Here is a 27596-nt window from a genome sequence, read left to right as displayed (position 1 = left end):
CAGCGGTCTTGCCGCCCATGTTCCCACAATCCTCCGCACGTTTCTCCGCGTGCAATCATTGAAAATGAATGTATCCAACGTCAAACCAAGGACACCAGCGTACCAAATTCAGTGTGGAACTCAGAGCTCAAACGGCTACTCGCGCGGTTTCAAGATTCAGTGAGGAGAATAGAAACATCAAAGGCTTTTAAACATTTATCGATTTAAAACGATATGGCAAAAGGAGAGGGCGCGGAGCAATATGCCTCGGCAAGTCTATTACCAACAAAACCAATAAGTCAAGATGGAATTAAAATTGCCAAGGTAAGTACGATAATTTTAGTGCTATTCATTTGTAGCATAATAAATTATCTTAATTTAGACTATAGATATCAGCAAATTATTATTTGACCAACAATCTATTAATTTGCATCACATGGAGGGATATGGGTAGTCTATATTGTAGCCATAGGCGTTATTATAATAGAGTTTCCAACGCACACAAATTTACTAAAATATTTTAACAAGGAAACAGTATACAATTGAGGCGGGTTTGATATAGCTACGCTATTAACAGCGAAACTAACGGTTTTCCCAATCAAACCGTTGTCTTAATTGGCAGAAAGGCATGCGATGCCATTATAGGCTATTGAAATGACTTTTATTTCAGTCCCGTTTCAAGCCCCAAATAGCCTTCATGGGATAGACATTAACAATGAGTGGCTTATAATGGTCTAACTGTGGCTAAACCATATATTACATGATTGGACATCATCACACCAAATATTCTCGAGCTTCATCGATGGGGCTTGATTTTCACCACGCTAGACCATCTGTCTTGGTGCAGCTGTTCAGAAAAAAAAACTTGACCGGTTTTAAAGGGACATGCTTTCATTAAACCCGTATTTAGCTATGAAGGGGATTTTGTCTGAAGAATAATGTTTCCAATGTCGGCTGATGTAGACAAACTGTCATATCCCTCCATGTGGCTCAGTTGGTAGAGCATAGCGCTTGCAACGCCAGGGTTGTGGATTCGATTCCCACGGGGGACCTGTACGACAATGTAAGCACTCACTACTGTAAGTCTCTATGGATAAAGCGTCTGCTAAATGATGTAAAAGAAAAAACAGAGACACAATGCATATAATAAGAACCCAATAAGTCTGTTTACTGGTGTTTACTGACATGACGTCAGTAATATACTGGATGGGGCTAACTGATGTGCTGTCATACAGACAAAATGCCTGGATTTCCTTGTACCAGGTTTATTCCCAGTGTGTAGTGTTTTGTTTTGGCCATAGTGCAGGACTTGCTTCTTCAGGTTGAACCTTCTGGTCAGTCCCAGGTCTGCCTGAGGAGCTGATGTGTGTGTCACCTCAACACCATTTTAGAGATGTTGCTGTTATATGGGATTTTCCATACAATTTGTCCTACACATGATGTCTTTAGGCCACATTCCTGAAGGCAATATGGGACATAATTCCTGTTCTATGGGGGTATATTTCACCAGGGAAAGTACCATGAATAGGTCAGAGGAGCATGTAAAAGCAGGTGTCTGCTCTCAATACTGACAGAACGCATGGTGTCAGACTGGCTAGATGCTCTTTACATTGATTGGCTGTTGGACTGGGTGTATTTACTCATTGACCAGCAGGATGTGTTTGTGATGGGAAGGATGGGGGATGGGGGTGTGTGCACTCCTGACTGTCTGCTGACTGTTGGTGGCCTCAGCTCAGGCCACTGATGGAATCTCGGAATGCCTGATCATCCCATAGCCAGAGCCAATCACTGCCTCCGGCACCAGGCAGCGTTGTACAGTGAGGAGCGTTGGCCAATCTTGGGCTCACAATGAGACATGTTGTTTTACTAGCCGCTGTTTGGCTAGAAGTCTCTGAAATAAACCGGACACTCAAAGGGCCAAGTGGGTGAGATTGGCCAGATGTGTATTTACCTCGACTGAGCAATCAAGACCCATTTCAATGATCAAATCCACTTCCTGTACAGTTAGATCCTGCACAGAGAAATTCTACATGATCAAAGAAGTGATGCTCATATACCCAAGTGACGCCTCCAACATTTTGTCAGTTTTTAATACAAAGGCCGAGTTGGATATAGACCTACAAAGATCATGTATCACAACAGCTAAACTGTGCATCATTAGCAGCCCATAAAAATCCAATGCTTTCACAATATTCTGATTTTCTTTTTAAATCTGTGTTTAGTCTATAACAAAACCTTGTGTACTATTGTCATGCTATGTGCGTCTTCTTCTCTCCCTATTTTCCAGCGGAGGGACAACAACGGTCGACTGTCAATGTGCAGTAAGTTGTGCTATGCCATCGGAGGGGCTCCCTACCAGATCACAGGCAGCGCGCTGGGCTTCTTTCTCCAGATCTACCTGCTGGATGTGGCCCAGGTGAGTGAGATGGGATTCAGATGGAACCAATGACATCACAAAGTCACCATCAGACCAACTCCTTGAAATTTGCAGTTGTCTAAACATGCTCAAAACATATTTTGTTTTACCCTGTAGTGTGTGTACTTTACTGTATTTATACTTGAAAAGCTTCTCAACAGGAAAAGTTCAGAAGTCACTGGAAGATGACTTTAAGGGCAAGGCCAAAGATCTGGTATCATTTTAACAGACTTTGGTATGAGTCATCTAGTGAAGCAAATTAATTCTGACTCCCACTGCTTTGCTTTGTCACTCAATTAGCAAGTGATAGACTGTACACTGTGCTCACTGTAGTGCTCTCACTGAATACAACTCATTCAACCAGTGAGCTAATGAGCTCATTGGAATGGACTTAAACACCACATTGTTCAGATGGTAATGTTGCCAATGTGGCCTGGCCATGTATCATTTCTTAACATGACCTTGGAAACTTTTCAAATATTTTCTTAGTCATCTTGTTGCTAAGATGCAAACCAACTGAGTTATGCCTCTGTTTTATTTCTGTTTCAATAGCCACTCTTTGTTCTGTGAGGAGAGGTGATGGCTGATGTCTGTGATTGTAGTGGTCTGACAGACAATAACTCAAATGATTTATATTCTACCCCCCCACACACCTTATTTATCTCCCTTTATCTTTGTCTCTCCATAGCTGGACCCATTCTATGCCTCTATCATCTTGTTTGTGGGCCGGGCCTGGGATGCAGTGACAGACCCAACGGTGGGCTTCCTGGTTAGTCGGAGCAGATGGACCAGGTGTGGCCGGATGATGCCCTGGTAGGTGCCGCTGCCTCGGTCACCCAGTGGACATATTACAGTAGGCAGAAATGAAAGAGGAGAGGAAATTAGATTTTTTTTACGCAAAACCTCTCGTCACGACTAGAGGGAAAACAGTAGTTGTAATTGAAATATGGGCGGTAATCGTGACAACGACACTGAAGTGGAACAGTTTGAATAGAGAGATCAGGCTGTCACTGAATCGCAGTGATATGCCTAATTTGCTCTCTATTTTACATCCGTCGCTACCAACTCTATTACTCTATCTTTTTGTCCGTCTTAGGTTGTTGTAGCTTTTACCTTCTCATCTGGGTGCAAACCAGGACAGACTGGAACAAGGCTGTCTTATTTAGCTCCAGAGGACCTCATTTAGTTCTGGAATGCCCAGGTGCTTTTCGCTTTGTTCTGTGCTGGCACTGGAAGTTTCCACCAAAGGCTCTGAGTACTTTGAAGCCTGGAACCATAGAAATTGATTTCTAATTCTTTGCTTGTGCCCCAGATGCCTTAAGCGAGACTAAGCCTAGTGTTGGGTGACATACAGTACCAGTCAAAAGTTTGGACACACCTACTCATTCAAGGGTTTTTCTCTATTTTTACTATTTTCTACATTGTAGAATAATAGTGAAGACGTCAAAACTATGAAATAACACATATGGAATCATGTAGTAACTAAAAAAGTGTTAAACAAATAAAAATATATTTTATCTTTTAGGTTCTTCAACAGTCTTGAAGGAGTTCCCACATATGCTGAGCACTTGTTGGCTGCTTTTCTTTCACTCTGCGGTCCAACTCATCCCACACCATCTCAATTGGGTTGAGGTTGGGTGATTGTGGAGGCCAGGTCATCTAATGCAGCACTCCATCACTCTCCTTCTTGGTCAAATAGCCCTTACACAGCCTGGAGGTGTGTTGGGTCATTGTCTTTTGTAAAACAAATGATAGTCCCACTAAGCGCAAACCAGATGGGATGGTGTATCGCTGCAGAATGCTGTGGTAGCCATGCTGGTTAAGTGTGCCTTGAATTCTAAATATATCACTGACAGTGTCACCAGCAAAGCACCATCACACCTCCTCCTCCATGCTTCACGGTGGGAACCACACACGCAGAGATCATCCGTTCACCTACTCTGCTTCTCACAAAGACACGGCGGTTAGAACCAAAAATCTCAAATTTGGACTCATCAGACCAAAGGACAGATTTCCACCAGTCTAATGTCCATTGCTTGTGTTTCTTGGCTCAAGCAAGTCTCTTCTTCTTATTGGTGTCCTTTAGTAGTAGTTTCTTTGCAGCAATCTGATTCACGCAGTCTCCTCTGAACAGTTGATTTTGAGATGTGTCTGTTACTTGAACTCTGTGAAGCATTTATTTGGGCTGCAATGTCTGAGGCTGGTAACTCTAATGAACTAATCCGCTGCAGCAGAGGTCATTCTGGGTCTTCCTTTCCTGTGGCGGTCCTCATGAGAGCCAGTTTTGTCATAGCACTTGATGGTTTTTGCGACTGCACTTGAAGAAACTTTCAAAGTTCTTGAAATATTCCACATTGACTGACCTTCATCTCTTAAAGTAATGATGGACTGTCGTTTCTCTTTGCTTATTTGAGCTGTTCTTGTCATAATATGGACTTGGTCTTTTACCAAATAGGGCTTTCTTCTGTATACCACCCCTACCTTGACTCAACACAACTGATTGGCTCAAACCCATTAAGATGGAAAGCAACTCCACAAATTAACTTTTAAGAAGGCACACCTGTTAATTTCACATACTCTGATGCAAAGAGACAGTGCCCTTTTGTGGTTGCAATTCATATTTGGCATGATACTGTGACTTGCTAGGAATGGCATCGATAAAGGAGATTTATTCATGGTGGTAACAACTGGATTTGCTTGATATCTTAAGACCCTGGGCATGTGACCTACAATAGGCTGCCTGTGTGCCTGAGCTGCAAGTGTAGAGGGAGAAAACCGGCTTCACCCTCTCTGATTGGTCCAGCCCTCAACACACCACTAGATTTAGGCCAATGGGTGTGTGTGTGTGTGTGTGAGATGGCAGTTGGGGAGGGGGCTGGCTGATTCAGAGAGAGGTTAACGCAGGTCAAGTAGAAGTGAGATTATTGGCTGAATGTCAATGAGGTCATTGTTAGGAGGTTTTTGGTCTGTATAAACCACCACAAATCCCCCAGCGAATTCATATCAGAGCCTGAACACAGACAAGGAGATGCATCACTTAACTAAACCTTGACTAAAGCTATTTTCCCCTTCTGAATGCCCCTGCCTTTTTAATTAGCGCTATTAGTGGAATATGTTTTTCCCAGAATTGTATTCCCGAGTCATTGACAGCCTGTGGAATTCTAGACCTCTCTAGAATGTGAATATTGATGTCATACACAGTGAAAATAGACAGCCTTCCTTTTACTTCCATGTAGCCGCCTGCCAGACAGATGGATAGCTGAGTGATTCATTTATCAGATTGGATGTCACAAAAATAACATAAGAAGGATCATTGTTGTAATAGAGAACACAGTGTTCTCTTAATGGACTATGATAAGTACTTTAATAGTCTCTCTCGCTCTCTCTCTCCCTGAAGTGTTAGGAGCTTGAAGAAGCACAGTAATGTTTCTCACAGACAGGTGGTGATCCAGTCTGTTTGCAAAATAAAACATTGAGCCTTTTCCTCTTGTCCCGCCTACGTTGTTGTGTAGCTAGGGTGTCACGTCAAGGAAGGTCATTGGTGTGGGGCTGCCATCGTGCTCTTGCTGTGAGCTTTGTGTATTCAACCATAGTGACAGTGTACAAAACACAGACAATCTAGGAGATATCTGACCTCTATTTCCAGTCAGATCAGCCTATTGACTCTTATTAACCCCATTCAGTCAGCCCATGTACGCTAAGGAAGCAGACAGAGGGTGCTTATATGGGGTTTCCCCAGTTCAGTGGATGTTGGCTACAGAGGATTGCCACTCCCATTGACTGGCCATGCGTGAGTGGGGTCGACATGTGTCGTGTAACATAAACAAACACGCATTTTCAGTTCAATGAGATGATAGTCCCCCTGGGGACTGTAGGCTCAAACACAGAGGACTGATGGAAAGAAACATGACTTATTAGAAAGAGATTGTTGTACAGTATTAATGCTGTTGTAGTAATTAAAACACTTGGCAGATGAGCATGTAATGTTATAGTGACTGCTGTTCTCAACTGTGTATTTTGCTGAGATCAGTGAGGGGCTGAGACGAACACCCACTGCCCTGCTGGCATAGAAATGTCTTAGTCAGTAGATACTTGTCTCCAAAATACCATTCCAGCAATGCCCCAACGTCTATTTTTTGAGTTGCCTTGTCTTCTGGAAACCCAGTAGTGGATCCATAGTTATCTATGGTTGTTCTGCTACTCTAGCTGGAATGGATTGGTCTGCTGGTGAGGTGTATTGTGTGATTGTGGCTGTAGAGTGGGGTGAGGCAGGGTCAGTATGGCGCCACCATAAGTACAGCCCACCACAGTCTCCCAGGTGGCACAGTGCACAGAGAAAGGCAACACTGAGCCCATTCTCCACACACAGCCCCAAACAACAGATGATTAAGGGATTATTCACAAATACCTGCTTTCAATGCAAAGAAAGAAAGAAAGAGGGAGTGTGGATGTAATAAAATGAGAGAGGGGGTTCAAGTTAGTTACTTTACAGAGTTTAAAAATCTCAACCCTGTGCAGATGAGGTAAGTTAGTGACCCAAACTCTGCTACCACTACTGCCATCGCTACCAAGTGTCACACAGGTGTCACTAATTTACGTCATCTGGCTGGGACTCATGGAAATCATCATTGTGAGAAGAAATATTCACTTCTTCAATTCTGTAGTAAATTGTGTTTGTATAATATTTCACTATAATTTTCCAGTCACAGAGATGAAATAGACCTACTCAAACACCCACGCATTTTAAATGCTCATCCATCATTACATTGTATTGATACTCTCCTGTTTTTCCCTCAGGATCCTCATCTCCACTCCGTTTGCGGTACTCACCTACTTCCTGATCTGGTATGTCCCTCCGGTGGAGCAGGGGAAGGTCCTGTGGTACCTGGTCTTCTACTGCCTCTTCCAGTCTCTGCAGACGGTCAGTCCCGCCTCTACACAGTCTCTTGTTTTATTGATAAGAAGGGGCACATGTTACAATACATTGTTACTCAATCCCCATTGATTGTTACTGTAATGTGGTTTCATGGTTATTGTGCCAGCAATGCTGTTGTTTTTTTTTCTGTGTGCAGTGCTTCCATGTGCCGTACTCAGCGCTCACCATGTTCATCAGCATGGACCAGAAAGAGAGGGACTCTGCCACTGCCTACCGTATGTCAACCTAGACATCTTTACGGTTATGTAGCATCTCATGTAGTTGTAATGTGAGGTCTTCATTCTGCTCTTTCTCACTCTCCCCATCCCACTCTCTTGTTCAGGTATGACAGTGGAGGTGCTGGGAACAGTGGTTGGCACAGCAATCCAGGGGCAGATTGTGGGCAGGGCGATCGCCCCCTGTCTCCCAGGTGACCTGGATGTCCTTGACAACGGTAACTCCACACTGCTGGGGTCAGACTTCAACATCACCCACATCTCCCTGGATGAAACGGTGAGTGCGGGACCCTAGGGATGTCATGTTGTATAACATGGCATAACACTGTTATAGTAACGTTAGAAGTGGAATGTGCCCCTACCCCTGCTCCTCCTGTCCCCCTAACAGAAACAAGCCTACCTCATCGCCTCAGCAGTCATCTGTACCATGTACGTTCTCTGTGCTGCAGTCCTGTTCCTGGGAGTCAGAGAGCAGGAAGGTGGGAATTGATTAACTGATTTTATTTTTAATATATTCTCTTACCAGAATATCTTTACAATGACGTATTCCAAACATTGTTTTTTCTCATATTTAGAGTATGAAATATTTCTGTTTGTTATCCACAGGCAAACCTTTCCACTTTCTCTCAACCCGCAAATGTTCCAATAATTATTTTGTTATAAGTAACTAGGAGAGGGCCATATTTTGGCAGTGCCATGGATGAGGGATAAGAAAGAATATCAGATAAGTCTTCTTCAGCTGATGTTTGGCACAGTGCACCTAATCAGTTAGATTTAATCGCCATCTTTGTTTTGATCCTAGAGTGTGGGCGTCTGAAGACAGAACCCATGTCGTTCTTTGAGGGCGTGAGGATGGTGATGGGATATGGGCCGTATGTCAAACTGGTCATGGGATTCCTCTTCACCTCGCTGGCTTTCATGGTGAGTCGCTCTCATAGATGGGCTACAGTTAAATGCACACATAAACAACCAAACAAACCATTCTTTATGACTAGCTATAGGGTGTGTAACCCTGGTGTTTAGTTTTCTGTATGTATATTAGACCTACTTCCTGTGCATTCAGTGTTTGAGGTGTATTGTATTGCTCTCTTCCTGGCAGCTCCTGGAGGGGAACTTTGCCCTGTTCATCACCTACACCCTGGGCTTTAGAAATGACTTCCAGAACATTCTGCTGGTCATTATGGTGAGTGTAGTCTATTATTCTCTGAGAAAATCAACCCCCCCACTAAAGGCATAACACACAGTCTGTACATTAAGACTGAAAGGTCACCTTGTGGGGTAGAGTAATGTCTATGTGTCCGTGGTGTTTTCGGGACCGTTTTTGTTTTTTCTTCATGCAAGGAGACGTGTTGCCATGGGGATGAAAGGGCACATTTTCGGGGTTAGAGGTGTTGTTGTGGCCCCTGGGAACCTGTCCCCCTCTCACACATTCCATCGGTGAGAGAAAGGAGCACAGAGGGGCCTTTGTTGCCCAGGCAATATGTCAGCACCACCATGGGAACCCTCGCTTTTCTATTCTGCACCGACGCCTTTATCTGCCTGAGTAGGATCTAGAGCTGCCCTGCCCTGGCCTGGCCTGGCTATTGGAGCAGGAGATGTCACCAGATCTGTTTGTGTTTTAGCCAAATCCTCAAACTGCCATACTTGCAAGGCTAGGTCCTTAGATGCTGCTGGTTTTGGTCAGCACTGATGAATTGTTTGATATTTCCCATAGTGCTAGTTGCTCAGCCACTCGCTAATCCTTGTGTGATCATTTGACACACCGGTTTTTTATTTATTTATTTATTTCACCTTTATTTAACCAGGTAGGCAAGTTGAGAACAAGTTCTCATTTACAATTGCGACCTGGCCAAGATAAAGCAAAGCAGTTCGACAACATACAACAACACAGAGTTACACATGGAGTAAACAACATACAGTCAATAATACAGTAGAAAAAAAATAAGACTATATACAATGTGAGCAAATGATGTGAGATAAGGGAGGTAAAAGCAAAAAAATGCCATGGTGGCAAAGTAAATAAAGTATAGCAAGAAAAACACTGGAATGGTAGATTTGTAGTTTGAAGAAAGTTCAAAGTTCAAATATAAATAATATGGTGCAAAGGAGCAAAATAAATAAAATAAATAAATACAGTAGGGGAAGAGGTAGTAGTTTGGGCTAAATTATAGATGGGCTATGTACAGGTGCAGTGATCTGTGAGCTGCTCTGACAGCTGGTGCTTAAAGCTAGTGAGGGAGATAAGTGTTTCCAATTTCAGAGATTTTTGTAGTTCGTTCCAGTAGTTGGCAGCAGAGAACTAGAAGGAGACCACACCTCTATAAGAGTTCAAGGGTCATGTACCCCCAGCAGGGTTAAATAAAGGGCCCTTTCACATTGTCCTTCTCCCATGACCTTTTAGCCCATTGGTCAGTCTGACCTATTCTGTTCCCACATTGCGCAGAGAAGTATTTCGATTCATTTTTATGGAACTTGTTTAAAAGTTAAATATCTTAATACTCTTCTTTGGTGTTTTATTTCTAGCTCTCTGGGACTTTGTCCATTCCATTCTGGCAGTGGTTCCTGATCCGATTCGGGAAGAAGACTGCCGTCTACATTGGCATCACGGTGAGCAATGTGTGTTGGTGTGGAGTTTCATCTCAAAGGTGCTGTGTTATGGAACTCTCTCTCATGCCTCATCTCATGTCTATCCTATGCGTTTCTCTCTGTAGTGGGCAGTGCCCTTCATGATCCTGATCGTCTGCATAGAAAGCAGTCTGATTGTGGCCTATGTGGTCTCTGTGGCAGCAGGAGTCAGTGTGGCTGCAGCATTCCTCCTCCCTTGGTAAGCAGACTACTGAATGTACCTCAGCACACCCACCTATGGATTATCTATCTCCAGTGTCTCTTTACTTATATCCAGTCTGTGGTGCGGCTTTTGTTTGGTATCCATTCACATCTTTCCCTGTTTCTCAGGTCAATGCTTCCAGATGTGGTGGATGATTTCAAAGTGAAGAATCCAGACTCTAGTGGCCACGAGGCCATTTTCTACTCCTTCTATGTGTTCTTCACCAAGTTTGCCTCAGGAATATCCCTCGGCATCTCCACCCTCAGTCTAGAGTGAGTGAGTTTTTCTCTCTTGCAGGTATTGTACATGATAAACTGATGTTGTAAAAACTTAGCATGTTGACAATTTAATGAGCTTAGTTTGAAATCGAATTGTATTTTACACCTTCTCCTCGAACATCTCATTCCAAAATTATGGGCATAATATATATATATATGTTTAATGTATTTGGCTGAGGTGTATGTAAACTTACGACTTCAACTGTGTGTGTGTGTGTGTGTGTGTGTGTGTGTGTGTGTGTGTGTGTGTGTGTGTGTGTGTGTGTGTGTGTGTGTGTGTGTGTGTGTGTGTGTGTGTGTGTGTGTGTGTGTGTGTGTGTGTGTATGTATATGTCGGAAGTTTACATACACCTGAGCCAAATACATTTAAACTCAGTTTTTCACAATTCCTGACGTTTAATCCTAGTAACAATTCTCTGTCTTAGGCCAGTTAGGATCACCACTTTATATTAAGAATGTGAAATGTCAGAATAATAGTAGAGAGAATGATTCATTTATTTCAGCTTTTATTTCTTTCATCACATTCCCAGTGGGTCAGAAGTTGACATACACTCAATTAGTATTTGGTAGCATTGCCTTTAAATTGTTTAACTTGTGTCAAACGTTTTAGGTAGCCTTCCATAAGCTTCCAACAATAAGTTGTGTGAATTTTGGCCCATTCCTCCTGACAGAGCTGGTGTAACTGAGTCAGGTTTGTAGGCCTCCTTGCTCGCACACACTTTTTCAGATCTGCCCACACATTTTCTATAGGATTGAGGTCAGGGCTTTGTGATGGCCACTCCAGTACCTTGACTTTGTTGTCCTTAAGCCATTTTGCGACAACTTTGGAAGTATGCTTGGGGTCATTGTCCATTTGGAAGACCCATTTGCGACCAAGCTTTAACTTCCTGACTGATGTCTTGGGATGTTGCTTCAATATATCCACATATTTTCCTGCCTCATGATTCCATCTATTTTGTGAAGTGCACCAGTCCCTCCTGCAGCAAAGCACCCACACAACATGATGTTGCTTCACGGTTGGGATGATGTTCTTCGGCTTGCAAGCCTCCCCCTTTTTCCTCCAAACATAACAATGGTCATTATGGCCAAACAGTTCTATTTTTGTTTCATCAGACCAGAGGACATTTCTCCAAAAAGTTTGATCTTTGTCCCCATGTGCAGTTGCAAACTGTAGTCTTGCTTTTTTAAGGCGGTTTTGGAGCAGTGGCTTCTTCCTTGCTGAGCGGCCTTTCAATTTATGTCGATATAGGACTAGTTTTACTCTGGATATAGATACTTTTGTACCTGTTTCTTCCAGCATCTTCACAAGGTCCTTTGCTGATGTTCTGGGATTGATTTGCACTTTTTGCACCAAAGTACGTTCATCTCTAGGAGACAGAACGCGTCTCCTTCCTGAGCAGTATGACGGCTGCGTAGTCCCATGGTGTTTATACTTGTGTACTATTGTTTGTACAGATGAACGTGGTACCTTCAGGCATTTGGAAATTGCTCCCAATGATGAACCAGACTTGTGGAGGTCGACAATTTTTTTTCTGAGGTCTTGGCTGATTTATTTTGATTTCCCCATGATGTTAACCTCTCTGGGACATGTGGGACGCTAGCGTCCCACCCGCGGTACACACTATTCAACAGCCAGTGAAATAGCAGGGCGGCAAATTCAAAACAACAAAAATCTCATAATTCAAATTTCTGAAAAATACAACTATTATATCCCATTTTAAAGATACACTTCTCATTAATCCAACCACATTGTCCGATTTCAAAAAGGCTTTACTGCGAAAGCATAACATTAGATTATGTTAGGACAGCGCCTAAACAAGAAAAACCACACAGCCATTTTCCAAGCAAGGAGAGGCGTCACAAAAAACAGAAATACAGCTAAAATTAATCACTAACCTTTGATGATCTTCATCAGATGACGCTTTAGTATATCAAAAAAGGCTTGATATACCTCTAACGGTATGCCATCAAGTCCTGGGGTTTTTCCAGACTGAAAGGATTTAATAGCCTCAATGTTCTGCCTCTGTAATTTAACCTTCACACTGATCTTTCTGTACATTTTTGTAATTTTCCATTTTTTGTATTATTTGGAAAGAATTCCTTACAGTAATATTCATTCAGTGGGAGAGGATGAGATGGAAAAGAGAACGTCTGCTTAAAATATTTAGCTTCCTCTTTTAAAATATCATTCGGAGAATCATAGATGACGCCGTCTTCAGTAAAGAGTTTCTGAAAATTAATTTTTGTTAGCCTTCCTGTGTTGATGAATTTTGTGCATTTTTCTCCATATTCCATCCAGTTTGCTTTATTTTTGTAATAGATTGCATTAGATCGTTCTTGAATAAGTTCCTCAAGTTCTTTTTGTTTTTCCTCTTTTTATCTCTTTAGTATCATTTTTATTGCTATCTAACTGCACTATTAGTTCATGTATTTCCCATGTTAGTCTTGTCTCTTTAGCCAGAAACTGCTTTTTTATTATTGATGAATATTGAATTGAATGACCTCTGAAGGTACATTTAAGGTATCCCAACAATAAGTGGATTTGCTGTTCCTATATTATACTGGAAAAATTCAGTAATAAATTATTTTGTCTTAGTTAAAAATAAGTTGTCCTCCAGTAAACTTTGATTCAATTTCCAATATCCCCGTCAACGTAGAAATTCTATAAGAGTAATGCGAAGGCCAATTCGATGATGATCTGATCGCATTATGTCTCCTATTAAAACTTTTTTAACCTTTGATGCAAGAGAGAAAGAGACAAGAAAGTAGTCAAGACGACTAGCTTAGGTCTCCTCCATGTATATCTCACTAGGTCGGGTTTTTTTTAGTCTCCAAATATATATTATTTCTAATGTGTCCATAATATTTGTGATTTCCTTAAGGGCACGGTGACGATAGTTTGTAGAGTGATTACCTTTACGGTCCATTGAGGTACTTAACACTGTTATAGTCTCCTACCATAATGATTAGATCATTTGTTGCCTGTAAGTTCAATAAATTGGTATAAATATTTTCTAAGAAGTATGGATCATCCTGATTTGGACCATATAGATTAATGAGACAAATCTCTTTTTTGTCCACATTCATATTCAAAAAGATCCACCTTCCTTGCGAATCATTCCTAACTATTTGCACATTCAGATCAACATTTTTGTTAATTAATATCATCACACCCTTTGAGTTCCTTTGTCCATGACAGAAAATTATTTCACCACCCCATTCCCTTTTCCACACAACTTCATCTAAGGATGTAGAGTGAGTTTCCTGTAAACAGTATATGTTATATTCCTTTTCTTTTAGCCACTTAAAGACTGATCTTTTTTTATAATCTGCTAAACTGTTACACTTATAATTGGCTATACTTATTTGAGCCCTTACCATAACTAGATACTATTCTCAGTCTAAATTGATGAAAATTGGTGCTTGTAAAGTTACTGCCATCAGAGGTATTATGACGGTCAAAATTAGAGCTTTCAAATGTCTGATATTTAGAATTTAAAAAATAGGTTCTCGCAATATATGTTTTATTCCCTTGCCTGTGAGCCAATGCCACAGATGTTAGAAAATTAAGCCAAGATATTATGTGTGTAGTAAATCTGAGTAAGTTGACGTGTATGATATTGGATGTGATTTAGTGAGTGTGTACGATGTCTGTATAAGACTACGTGTGATGTCCAAATAAATAACCCCGCCAATTTGCATGGTTGAATGTCTGTGTGTAACATCTAGTCCGTATAACCTTAATATTCATGATGATAATTGTAGTCCATATCGTATTACCATCATAGTTGAATCATAATTACCTTTAACATCATTGAAAAACACATCCCAGAATTTCCATAGCAATTGACATTTCACACAGTCTTGAGAGAGACCTTGCATTACTATAGAGACGGCTTCACTACAGTACAGATGTATTCCGTACAATATGTTATTATTACCCAATGTCCCTATTCTGATATCTTCCCCTTGCTTGTTGTAAATGTATATGTGTGTAGACAAAGACAGAAAAGAGACAAACATGAAACATATTAAATTATAGAACAGTTCTCGACAATAGAGAGGGAGAGAAGAGAGCGGGATCAAGTGTGTAAGTGAACATGTAATTGAGTACTTGTGTGTTCATATCCACTTCATAGTGTTCAGATATTTTTACAGTTCCCATTCTTTTTTTCGTAACCTGAAATCCCTGTAGAATTTAGTACAGCCACGGTGTTATGGAGCTGTCTCGGAATAGCTGTCCATCTATAAAGAGCTTGTCCATGTGGTCCCGTGTGGCTCAGTTGGTAGAGCATGGTGTTTGCAACGCCAGGGTTGTGGGTTTGATTCCCACGGGGGACCAGTATGGAGAAAAAATTTATGAAATGTATGCATTCACTACTGTAAGTTGCTCTGGATAAGAGTGTCTGCTGAATGACTAAAATGTAAATGTCCACAATGAGAGAGGCACGCGTACCCCTCTGTTGCCTCTGTACAGGATACAGTCTCTTGCGACGTTCGTTTATCTCCCTTGGAAATTGGACATTGAGACCGAATTTGGTCCCTTTGAGCTCCCTTCCTCTGCTTTTGATCAGTTCCTTTTGTTGGTAGTGTTCAAATTTTGCGATGATCGGTCGGGGACTCTTGGTCTTGTCGCTCCGAGCTCCAAGTCTGTTTACACGGTGGAAAGCCACCTTGTTTAGTCTCTAGAGGAAGTTTCAAGGCGGATTGCATGAATTCTCTGATCACGCCCTCTGGATTATTGGATGCGTCCTCATGAATCCCAGAAAATATTAGATTTTCACACATGCTACGACTTTGTATGTCTAGCAGAAACTCCTTCATCACTCTGTTTTTCCTGAGTAGACAATCCATGTTGCAATCGTGGATTTTTACCTTGGCTGTGAGTGCCTTGTTCTCTCCTTGGAGCATGATAATTTCACTCTGGCTAAACTCAACTCCCCCTCAGCCCTGCTACCTCCTCACACAACTTTTCCAGTGTTGCATGGATTCCAGCCAGAGCACTAGCCTCTACTTCAACGGTAAGTAAATCGTCTGTGTCTGGTTCGAGTTCTTTTGTGAGGTAGTCGGCTCTTTCCATGATGGAGTATGTTGTTCCTCCATAGTGTAAAGCTGTTGGTACTTGTCGATTTCCCTCAGGATCTCCTTAGTATCCAGGTTGGCTCTTTACTGCAACCAGTTGTTTTTCAAAAGTTTTTAACAATGCGTCTTTCCCACGACAACGACGACAGGTGTCTGTAGTACAGCCACCTAGCACTGTTGTTTGGTTAGCGGTGTTTCCTAGCTGTTAAAAGCTAAACATGTTGCGGAATCCACGCAAAAACAAGTTTGGTATTCTTATTTAATTAATAGCGGTTTTGTTTTAATCCAAAATAACAAAGTAGGTGTTTTCCAGCATACAGTGTTCATCTGCCCCTCTCTCTAATATGGAGTTGGTCCTCCCTTTGCTGCTATAACAGCCTCCACTCTTCTGGGAAGGCTTTCCACTAGATATTGGAACATTGCTGAGGGGACTTGCTTCCATTCAGCCACAAGAACATTAGTGAGGTCGGGCACTGATGTTGGGCGATTAGGCCTGGCTTGCAGTCGGCGTTCCAATTCATCTCAAAAGTATTTGATGGGTCAGGGCTCTGTGCAGGCAAGTCAAGTTCTTCCATACCGAACTTGACAAACCATTTCTGTATGGACCTCACTTTGCACACAGGGGCATTGTTATGCTGAAACAGGAAAGGGCCTTCCCCAAACTGTTGCCACAAAGTTGGAAGCACAGAATTGTCTAGAATGTCATTGTATGCGGTAGCGTTAAGATTTCCCTTCACTGGAACTAAGGGGCCTAGCCCAAACCACCTCCTCCATCAAACTTTACAGTTAGCACAGCATTCGGGCAGGTAGCGTTTTCCTGGCATCCGCTAAAACCAGATTCGGCCACGGACTGCCAGATGGTGAAGATGGCGCCAATGGATTGGGCTGCCATGCTTCTAGCTCCTTAGGAAACTTTGCAGTATTTTGTTTTTTTTATGTGTTATTTCTTACATTATTAGCCCAGGAAATGTTTTATGTTATTACAGCCTGGAAGAACTTTTGGATATCAGAGCGGCAGTAACTCACAAGCATTACGACCAGGAATACAACTTTTCCGAAATCGGATACTTTATTCGTACCCCCCAGGGCAGTTGAAATGATTCCAGAGGCTGTTCCAAAACACCGCCGGTGGAAAAGAGGTACTCGGAGTGGACTTATAGTACAACTCAGGAGGCACGCACACCACCCCCCGCTTCAGAGTATATTACTCGCTAATGTTCAGTCTCTGGATAATAAAGTTAATGAGCTCCGGGAAGGATTTCCTTTCCTAGAGACATCAGGGTTTGTCACATACTCTTTTTCTCGGAAACATGGCTCTCTCGGGATATACTGTCTGAGTCCGGTCAGCCAGCTGGGTTCTCAGTTCATTACGCAGACAAGAATAAATATCTCTCCGGGAAGAATTAGGGCGGGGGTGTATGTTTCATGATTAACTACTCACGGTGTAATTGTAACAACATACAGGAACTCAAGTCCATTTGTTCACCCGACGTAGAATACCTCACAATCAAATGCTGACCGTATTATCTCCCAAGAGAATTATCTTTGGTTATAGTCACAGCCGTGTATATTCCCCCTCAAGCCAATACCACAACGGCCCTCAAAGAACTTCACTGGACTTTATGCAAACTGGAAAATGCATATCCTGTGGCCGCATTTATTGTATCTGGGGATTTTAACAAAGCAAATTTGAGAAAAACATTACCAAAGTTCTATCAACACATTGACTGTAGTACTCGCGCTGCTAAAACACTTGACCACTGCTACTCCAACTTCTGGGATGCCTTCAAGGCCCTCCCCTGCCCTCCGTTCGGGAAATCTGATCACGACCTCATTTTGCTCCTCCTGTGCTAAGGACTATTCAACGCTGGTCTGACCAATCGGAATCCACGCTTCAAGATTGTTTTGATCACGCGGACTGGGATATGTTCCAGGTAGCCTCCGAGAACAACAGAGGAATACGGTGACTGAGTTTATCAGGAAGTGTATAGGAGATGTTGTATCCACTGTGACTATTAAAACCTACCCTAACCAGAAACTGTGGATAGATGGCAGCATTCGCGCAAAACTGAAAGCGGCAAGGTGACTAGGAATATGGCTGAATACAAACAGTGTAGTTATTCCTCCGTAAGGCAATCAAGCAGGCAAAAGGTGAGTATGGAGACGCAATTCAACGGCTCAGACACGAGACGTATGTGGCAGAGTCTGCAGACAATCAAACTACAAAGGGAAAGCCAGCCACGTTGCGGACACTGACGTGCTTCCGGACAAGCTAAACACCTTCACCCGCTTTGAGGATAACACAGTGCCACTGACGTGGCCCGCTACCAAGGACTGTGGGCTCTCCTTCTCCGTGGCCGGAGTGAATAAGACATTTAAGCATGTTAACCCTCGCAAGGCTGCCGGCCCAGAGGGTGGTGCAGTCTGCCCAACACATCACCGGGGGCAAACTACCTGCCCTCCAGGGCACCTACAGCACCCGATGTCACAAAGGCCAAAAATATAATCAAGAACAACAACCACCTGAGCCACTGCCTGTTCACCCTGCTATCATGCAGAAGGCGAGGTCAGTACAGGTGCATCAAAGCTGGGACAGAGAGACTAGAAAAACAGCTTCTATTTCAAGCCATCAGATTGTTAAATAGCCATCACTAGCACATTAGAGGCTGCTGCCCCATATACATAGACTTGAAATCACTGGCCACTTTAATAAATGGAACACTAATAACTTTAATAATGTTTAGATATTTTGCATTACTCATCTCGTATGTATGTACTGTATTGTATCCTATTCTACTGTATCTTAGTCTATGCCTCTCTGACATTGCTCGTCCAAATATTTGTATTCTTAATTCCATTCCTTTACTTTAGATTGTGTGTATTACTGCACTGTTGGAGCTACACCCACAATAACATCTGCTAAACACGTGTATGGGACGAATAAAATTTGATTTGAAGCGTGATTCATCACTCCAGAGAACCCGTTTCCACTGCTCAAGAGTCTAATGGCGGCGAGCTTTACACCACTCCAGACAACGCTTGGCATTGTGCATAGTGATCTTAGGCTTGTGTGCGGCTGTTCGGCCATGGAAACACATTCATGAAGCTCCAGACGAACAGTTCTTGTGCTGACGTTGCTTCCAGAGGCTGTTTGGAACTCTGTAGTGAGTGTTGCAACTGAGGACAGACGATTTTTACGCTCTTCAGCACTCGGCGGTCAGTGAGCTTGTGTGACCTACCACTTCGCGCCTGAGCCGTTGTTGATCCTAGACGTTTCCACTTCACAATAACAGCACTTACAGTTGATTGGGGAAGCTCTAGCAGGGCAGAAATTTGACGAACTGACTTGTTGGAATGGTGGCATGACCTTGCCACGTTGAAAGTCACTGAGCTCTTCAGTAAGGCCATTTGTTCTGCCAATGTTTGTCTATGGAGATTGTATGGCTGTGTCCTCGAATTTATACACCAGTCAGCGACGGGTGTGGCTGAAATAGCCAAATCGAATAATTTGAAGGGGTGTACACATACTTTTGTGTGTATTTTTTATGAAAGGGCCTAAATTCTACAGTATGATAACTGCATTTTAAAGATTACCTAGCTTAATTTTCTCGATTCACCGGCGTAGTCATGTGGTGAAAAATAACACAATTCATAATCAAACAAACTGCACCTTTTTTATGTTATTTTTATTTTCTTCTCTCCCTGGAAATGTTTTTGCAGCTTTGCCGGCTATGTGACCAGAGGCTGCTCGCAACCTGACGCAGTGAATTTAACCCTGAAGGTGCTGGTCTCTCCTGCTCCTGTTGTTCTGATATTCCTGGGTCTGTTTATATTCAAGACCTACCCCATCGACGAGGAGAGGAGGCAAGGCAACCGGAAACTACTGCAGGAGATGCGGTGAGTCAGACTTAACACGCACACACGATTAGGGCTGATTGGGGCTATCTAAGCCAGACACTCATTGTAATAGAACAGGGTTCATGCAGGACCCAAGCTATTTCCTCCTAAATTAAGTAACCGAGTGCACTGGGGAGCTAAGAGATCCAGTGACCAATCTCTTCACAGGGGGGCACTAAACTTAGTTCCGTTCTGGCATCTTTCTCTATACTTCAGCTAAATGCAAAGGACACACTTTAATCCTTAGCCGCTCTGCGATGAATAAGGACCCTCTTAAACAAGCTAAGTCCTTTGTTTCTAACGCTTGGCTGTGTTCCCATTCTGAAACAGGGAGAGCGATCAGGATTCCGAGACAGAGTCCACAGAGCTTGGGAGCGTTGTATAGGAGCCCCGGGAGAGAGGGCGACCAACCAAAAGGCCACCGCTGTCCGCGTGTTTGCATTGGCAGGCTGGAGTGATGAGGCCACCGGGGAGGCTCGACAGAGTTTGTGAGTTTTGGGTTTAGCTGGACTAACGGAGGAGAAATCACAGACCACACTACTGCTACATGAACACAATGGCCCTCGTCTCCACAGGATTCCACAGGTTACAGAGACCCCTAGTGGACATTCGGAGTCATCGCTCTGTAGAGTACCTACTGTACTGTACTATGTATGTGATTTGTGGTACTGGTTTATCTGTTTTGTTTGTTTACATGACAAACATTCATTTGGGATTGTTAATCATGCATTTACCCATCAAATTCAATATTTTTTTATGAGATGTTTGTCTACCTGAACCAAGGATATTAGGTCAAAGGGTTCTCTGCACTAAAACAAGACTTTCCAATCAGCAGGATGGTCCTCATAGAGGGAAGATTTCATCATTCATTTTTTTGGGGCATATCAGTAACTGCACTATATGGTTATTTACAACAACAAAAAATAAATAAACTAATTTCAAGAGGATAGTACTCCTCTTTAGGGATGTGGAGAGCACATAACTTACAATCTTATCCACTGGAATTATATTTGTCTCATGGGGAAAATAAAAAAGGAACCGTGTAAAAGAAACTCTAACCTTAATGAACTCATTAACATTGCCAATAATGTGTCTGTATTTCAGACTTACTATAGCTAGGCTAGCTGAAATCCACCTCATAATTACTGGCTTAACAGCGCGTCTTGTAGAGTTGTACTTTGTAAACCTTGTAGTCGCAATGAGATTTTCTGAACAAGTTTTAACTAAATTCTATTTGGTCAAAGTTGTTTCTCCCCCACGATACCAAGACTTGCCTTAAAAAGCAGTCTTTCTAGGTGAGTCCAAAGGCTAGTGGGGAGACTAACAACTTATCTCACACCTAACTTAATCTTTGATGCCTTCAACTGCATGTACATCTTAGAGGCCATCTTGGCCCAAAGCACTCAATTTTCACTATTTAAAACTAGTTATGTTTTGATGAAAGCACACAGTACTAATTTGGTAATAATCATTGCAGATAATCAAAGTATATATACACTCATCTCAATATGGATGTGTACATTTTGTGTGTGTGTACACACAGTATATGACTAAACCCCCACACACGTTGTATGATCATCAGAATGATCAGCTGACTGTCAACACATGATAGGCTTCATTTGTTTCCCATATTATTTAGAAGTATTTTCTGAAGATAATGTGTCAGTTGAGGTTGTGTCCTGATCTTATGCTGTGTGCAATGTGACCAACAATCAGTTTTATGTCTGTATTCTTGTATGAATCTTTTTGATCAGACCAAAGCCAAGTTTTCTATTTATCAGACAAATCAAAATTCAGAACTCAAATGTTTTTTTTACTCTTCAATGTCTCAAGTACTATAATATTGAACAACCTTGACAAATCCTAAGCAGTATCTAGATATCTAAAAACAGAGTATTTTCTTTGGGTTGTAGCCTACAATGGGTACATAACCTCTTAGATGTAAAATCCCCTATTTAGGTGACCTGTGTGGTTCTGGGACATTTTCGCTTCTAAATTGATCTGTGGACACCGTAGATCGAAATGGCTTGCATTGAGCGATGGCCCTTGTTCCCAGGGACACAGTAGCCTGTGCAACATAGGATGTGAAATCTGAAACCACTTGAAGCTGGGATGTCCCTCCTACCATTTCATTCGCTCTTCTGACTGTCCAACTCCTGCCTGAACCCTACATCACAACCACTGACAAAGCACATACCTGCCATCCTTACATCGTAGTGCAGCAGGAGACAGTGGTTTCATCACTATAGCACATTCAGAGATCGATTTATAGCCATTCATCTAAAATAATTCATAGATTTTAAACACACTGTCATAGATGGACAAGATTAATATGAGATGAAAGGCGCTTTCCTAATGAGTTCAGGAAGTCAAGCTCTGTGTGATCACAGCTGTGGGGGCAGAGAGACCTTTAGAAAATATGCACAGTTTCTCACACTAAACATACAAATATGTATTTTACAGTTATAAGGAAGATGATATCTTAGTTATTGGTTTTATAATTTGATTATACTGTATAAAGCATATGTCATTTCAAGCTTTATTCATATGGTTTTGTTGAATAGTAAATGTCATACAATTGCATATTTTCAGCAAAAAATTACTTGCGCTTGTGTCCTCAAAGTGACTACACCTCAGTATTTTTTTTTTTTTTTAATGACCAGAAAGTTGAGATTTAAACATTTTCTTGGAGTATGCAGCATTACCAGTTGTTTATGGTCCTTGCATGATGAATAATTACTTTTGGGGATTATGTAGATTACATTTTAGATGACATTTTAGATTACATTAAGAGGTTTTTAAGAGCTTTCTCCAATGTGCTCCTCACTCCAGTATGGTGATGTTTTGGTGTACATGTTTTGTGTATATATTGTATGTAAATTGTAAATATGTTTGAAACTGGATAACGTTTACAGCACTGACAGCTGCTAAAAAATATGTACATTAATAAAATGACATTGGTGTAACTCATGAATCATTTCTAACAGTTTGAAATGTAAAGACTCAGTAATTCTTGGGAAAATATTTTCAAACATACTGTCACTTGTCCTGACAAAACAATGTTTGCCTTTCTGCAAAAGTTGAAACGCATCCTCTTCTAGGATGGGGACAAGACATGCCAATATTTCAGACGTTCCTTTCTTCTCAGCTAATTGCACTGAATTAACTCTAAAAGGGCTGACCCCGCATCCAACACCTAAAAGATGCATCCTTCCTTCCAATAATCACTGACCTCACATGGCTGGGTTGGTTTAATGGAACTCATACTTCAGGTACAATCGTGTTAGATCAGTGATTGGGCCTTTATCAAGGAAGGAAGGACTCAAGCAAGGGTGTATATCTTACATATTGGAACATGGTCCCAGTTCAGCCTACCTAATGACAAATCACCTCAAGCTGTGTTCGGTATAGAGGACACGCGTGTCTACAGAAGGGTGGAAAACGAAACATCACGTTTCTTGCGATGAATATAAAGTGGTGGCTCTGTATTTTATGGAGAGTATTTTCACTTAGTATTGCAATATCTACATCGGGTATTTATGGGTCTCCATCTGTTTCGCGTCCAGCTGGCAGGAGAGAAATCCTCAAACTGGGCACATCACAAGGCGTTGGTGACTCGCTTACAGCCCACCTGTCATCCACAGCAAACAGAAAATCAAGCCCGAGGATACTCTCTCACAGTATCTCATTCAGAACACCCCAACTCACACAAGGACTCAAACCAGCGCCTGCAAGGATATATTCCTCTCCACCACCCCAGATCCAGCGCCTTGTGCTTCTCGATAGGCCTATACCAAAGTCTCAACGTGATTTTGCTGCGCTCCCGGACGTTTCGGTTACGTGTTCCAGTGGTGACTTCGTGGTCCGGGTCAAACGGGATTTTTATGGTTTTGATGCCAACGCCGATGAGTTGACGCTGGGAAGCACCTGCAAGAGTAACGGTGTTCTCATGCCTTATGGTGACTTGCTCTTCTCTTATCCATTGATGGAGTGTGATGGCAAACGGCAGGTAAGATTGAAGGTGATTTAAACTGATAGTCTTGTTGGAGTTAACTTTCTTGCTTGTATGAAATGATAACATTTGAACCTCATCACTGACAGATGCCACCGGATTATCTCATCTATACATTTGTGCTCCATTACACGCCTCTGACCCGGTTCCCACGCAGAGCACATCGCTTTAACGTGCAGGTCGAGTGTCGTTTTCAAAGGTTAGTCGCCTCATAATTGAATGATGCAGCTATATTGTGGATATCACTACAAACCGATAAACCACCTCCTTCTGCACAGGTATCATCATGTTTACCAGCTGGTGGTTCGCCCTACATGGGAAACACCCGCCGTGTTTAAAAAGCTGAAGGGGCGCGTTAACTTCCGAATCCAGCTGATGGACGGTGAGGATAATGTTATGGGTGGTTCAAGATTTAATTGATTATAATCACTTTTAATGCGAACCAGTGGTGACATGTTTTTACATATTCAGCAATACTTGTGTGTTGTTTCACGTATTTTAGATGCATGGGCCATGCCAGCCAAGTCCCAGGTGTACATGCTGGGACAGACCATTCATTTCCAGGTTTCTGCACTTCACCTACCCCATGGGGGAAAGCTTTTCATCAACCACTGCTATGCCACAACATCTAAAGACTCCAAGACATCCCTCAAGTTCACTGTCATTGACAACTTTGGGTATGTATGCATGGAGAACAGAGATTCCTCTGGGTTGCATCTAATAATGACTTGGTTAGGAGGAATATAAACCTACACATGATGCTGACCTGAGAGCAAACTCGTTGTTCTCTGATCCACAGCTGCATGCTGGAAAGCCAGAAGAACCCTGGTGGCTCTCAGTTTGTCTCCCCCAGGACTGATGACACCCTCCGCTTCTTCCTCAGTGCCTTCCAGTTCACCTCTGACCCAGACACACCGGTGAGCATGGGAGACTTGTACCCTATCACTGAATCTCAATCACTCTAGACTCTTCTGTTGCATGTATGCATATTAACAGGGCTGTGTATTGTAAAGAAGCAAACAAATTGCGGCCTTTGAGCAATAAAATAATTGACATGAATTTTTCAATTTCCTGTATCAGAGTTAATCTTTTCATCTCCTCTAGGTCTTCCTTCACTGTAAACTGCATGTGACATCAGAGGAAACCGGCCCCATGCACAAGTCTTGCACCTACCAAGAGAACAGGTACGCTGGTACGATTAAGATGTTGCACTGTGGGAAATGTAGTCTGCTCTTGATCTTCCTTCCTCCTTGCACTCAAGACCTTTACACCCCCAACACTTGCCTTTTTGTACTGACTTTGTTAATGGCTGCTTTATTGAGAGAAGTTTTACTTACTATGTCTGCTTGGTACGACGACAACCACATCTCAATCTTAAGATGAATACATTAACAGCAAATCACTCTGGATAAGAGCGTTTGCTAATTACATATAAGTACTCTCTTTGATTCCCCTTCTGTAGGTGGAAAGCTGTCATGGGAGAGGATTCCATCTGTGACTGCTGTGACTCCAAATGTGTGACACCGAAATCCAGAAGATCCATGGTGGAGGGTAAGTGACTCAACCTAACAACCCATAATCGCTGGTTTGGGTATACAGCACTGACATCTCCCTTGTGCTCAAATAGGCCATGGTGATGAGGCCTCCAGTAGTGATGACACTTCTAACCCTATTGATTTCCATATCCTGTAGGGTTTGCCAGCAGCGGGCCTCTACTGCTCTTAGATCAGCCATCTGCACCAAAGGGTGGTTTCCCACCAGTCAGTCCCTCACTAGTTGAAGACGTTGTCTGGTTTGAGACCAAAATGGATGAGTTTGACAACCCAGATGATCTACTGGAAACCATTGATGTGGAGAAGTATCGTGATAAGGAAGAGCAGAGTTATACTCGTTCCACGGAGAAGCAACATATAGAGGAGGATGAATCCGTGCCGTTGGAGGGTGAGCAGTCAGAGGTGGTTCAGACTGAGTTTCCATGGGAGAGGGCAGAGTTGAGAGAGAGGAGTCCATGGGAAAGTGAGGGATCAGTGTTGACTGAGGAGGGCTCCATTGAAAGGCAATGGATGCATCCACAGGAGGAGTCCTCCCTGGGATCAGGGATGGGGGTAAAGTCTGTATCACAGGAAGAGGTGGTTTCACAATCCATGAAGGAATGGGGATTTGGGGTGGGTGAGGAGCAGCCACTTGTGATTCCTGAGAATGAGGGGAAGGAAGAGGAGTCTGGGGAAACAGATGAGGATGACAAGAAGTTTCCACTCTTCTCTGAGACTGGTGAGGAGGTCATTAGTGACTATGACGGGCTGGTTGAGTCCGGGATTGACGGTGGGAATGACTTGCCCAGGGTTTGGCATTTCAAGTGGCGATGGGGTCAGTGACTGAGACCATAGTGGTTCATTCTAATATTAACCATAGACTTCTACTACGGTACACCACTGACACAGTTGAAATAAAAACATTGAAATAAGTCAATGCAACTCTTAATTTCTTAATCACCTGATACAATGGAATGGGAAGTTTTTCTAAGGATTTGTTTTACTTTGACTTAAACATTTGAGGAAGTAAACTTTTCAGCCAAAATTACAAATCCTTTATCTCAAAGCAGGAAATGCACATAACAGTAGGTGAAGAATACTGATAAGGTAATGACATCAATAGGCCCACTGTTTTCCCAGTCACATTAAATTAATAAATTGGCCCCACAATGTTTGTACATACTACATGATTTAGTAAGTGCAACCTATTTTCTGAGCACGCTAACTAGGGTCATTTTAAAATGTAAACATGGGATAACAAACCAACCACTTGTATCTAAGCAGTCCCCACAATATCTCCACTAAGTGCGTCATACAGTGGGGCAAAAAAGTATTTAGTCAGCCACCAATTGTGCAAGTTCTCCCACTTAAAAAGATGAGAGGCCTGTAATTTTCATCATAGGTACACGTCAACTATGACAGACAAAATGAGAAAAAAAATCCAGAAAATCACATTGTAGGATTTTTAATGAATTTATTAGCAAATTATGGTGGAAAATAAGTATTTGGTCACCTACAAGCAAGATTTCTGGCTCTCACAGACCTGTAACTTCTTCTTTAAGAGGCTCCTCTGTCCTCCACTCGTTACCTGTATTAATGGCACCTGTTTGAACTTGTTATCAGTATAAAAGACACCTGTCCACAACCTCAAACAGTCACACTCCACTATGGCCAAGACCAAAGAGCTGTCAAAGGACACCAGAAACAAAATTGTAGACCTGCACCAGGCTGAGAAGACTGAATCTGCAATAGGTAAGCAGCTTGGTTTGAAGAAATCAACTGTGGGAGCAATTATTAGGAAATGGAAGACATACAAGACCACTGATAATTTCCCTCGATTTGGGGCTCCACGCAAGATCTCACCCCGTGGGGTCAAAATGATCACAAGAACGGTGAGCAAAAATCCCAGAACCACACGGGGGGACCTAGTGAATGACCTGCAGAGAGCTAGGACCAAAGTAATAAAGCCTACCATCAGTAACACACTACGCCGCCAGTGACTCAAATCCTGCAGTGCCAGACGTGTCCCCCTGCTTAAGCCAGTACATCTCCAGGCCCGTCTGAAGTTTGCTAGAGAGCATTTGGATGATCCAGAAGAGGATTGGGAGAATGTCATATGGTCAGATGAAACCAAAATATAACTTTTTGGTGAAAACTCAACTCGTCGTGTTTGGAGGACAAAGAATGCTGAGTTGCATCCAAAGAACACCATACCTACTGTGAAGCATGGGGGTGGAAACATCATGCTTTGGGGCTGTTTTTCTGCAAAGGGACCAGGACGACTGATCCGTGTAAAGGAAAGAATGAATGGGGCCATGTATCGTGAGATTTTGAGTGAAAACCTCCTTCCATCAGCAAGGGCATTGAAGATGAAACTTGGCTGGGTCTTTCAGCATGACAATGATCCCAAACACACCGCCCG

General features: G+C 42.5%; 2 protein-coding genes across 2 annotated transcripts; both read left to right on the top strand.

The window, feature by feature from the left end:
* Positions 1–22604, top strand: LOC115172693 (sodium-dependent lysophosphatidylcholine symporter 1-B). The gene is made up of 14 exons (XM_029730385.1): positions 1–303; positions 2267–2395; positions 3084–3208; positions 7193–7316; positions 7468–7546; positions 7654–7823; positions 7935–8025; positions 8349–8467; positions 8646–8729; positions 10070–10153; positions 10258–10370; positions 10502–10645; positions 19454–19630; positions 19961–22604. The coding sequence occupies exons 1-14, from the start codon at positions 214–216 to the stop codon at positions 20013–20015; spliced, it is 1584 nt and encodes a 527-aa protein (XP_029586245.1). The 5' UTR covers positions 1–213; the 3' UTR covers positions 20016–22604.
* Positions 22605–23051: 447 nt separating this feature from the next.
* On the top strand, positions 23052–26289 carry LOC115172692 (uncharacterized). The gene is made up of 8 exons (XM_029730384.1): positions 23052–23639; positions 23732–23841; positions 23921–24024; positions 24145–24319; positions 24442–24559; positions 24747–24826; positions 25105–25193; positions 25335–26289. Exons 1-8 carry the CDS (start codon positions 23094–23096, stop codon positions 26015–26017), a joined length of 1905 nt encoding a protein of 634 aa, XP_029586244.1. The 5' UTR covers positions 23052–23093; the 3' UTR covers positions 26018–26289.
* The last annotated feature ends 1307 nt before the right edge of the window (positions 26290–27596 follow it).

This window comes from Salmo trutta, chromosome 33 (genome assembly GCF_901001165.1).
Source record: "Salmo trutta chromosome 33, fSalTru1.1, whole genome shotgun sequence".
NCBI classification, from domain to species: domain Eukaryota; kingdom Metazoa; phylum Chordata; class Actinopteri; order Salmoniformes; family Salmonidae; genus Salmo; species Salmo trutta.
This window is presented reverse-complemented; position numbering and strand designations above follow the sequence as displayed.

Excerpts from the sequence above, each read along its gene's own strand:
- LOC115172693 (XM_029730385.1), top strand. The coding sequence starts at position 214 with ATGGCAAAAGGAGAGGGCGCGGAGCAATATGCCTCGGCAAGTCTATTA. Across the intron at positions 10,371-10,501 it reads GCAGCATTCCTCCTCCCTTG|GTCAATGCTTCCAGATGTGG; the intron begins GTAAGCAGACTA and ends CCTGTTTCTCAG. Across the intron at positions 19,631-19,960 it reads AAACTACTGCAGGAGATGCG|GGAGAGCGATCAGGATTCCG; the intron begins GTGAGTCAGACT and ends ATTCTGAAACAG.
- LOC115172692 (XM_029730384.1), top strand. The coding sequence starts at position 23,094 with ATGAATATAAAGTGGTGGCTCTGTATTTTATGGAGAGTATTTTCACTT. Across the intron at positions 24,827-25,104 it reads TGCACCTACCAAGAGAACAG|GTGGAAAGCTGTCATGGGAG; the intron begins GTACGCTGGTAC and ends CCCCTTCTGTAG. Across the intron at positions 25,194-25,334 it reads CAGAAGATCCATGGTGGAGG|GGTTTGCCAGCAGCGGGCCT; the intron begins GTAAGTGACTCA and ends CATATCCTGTAG.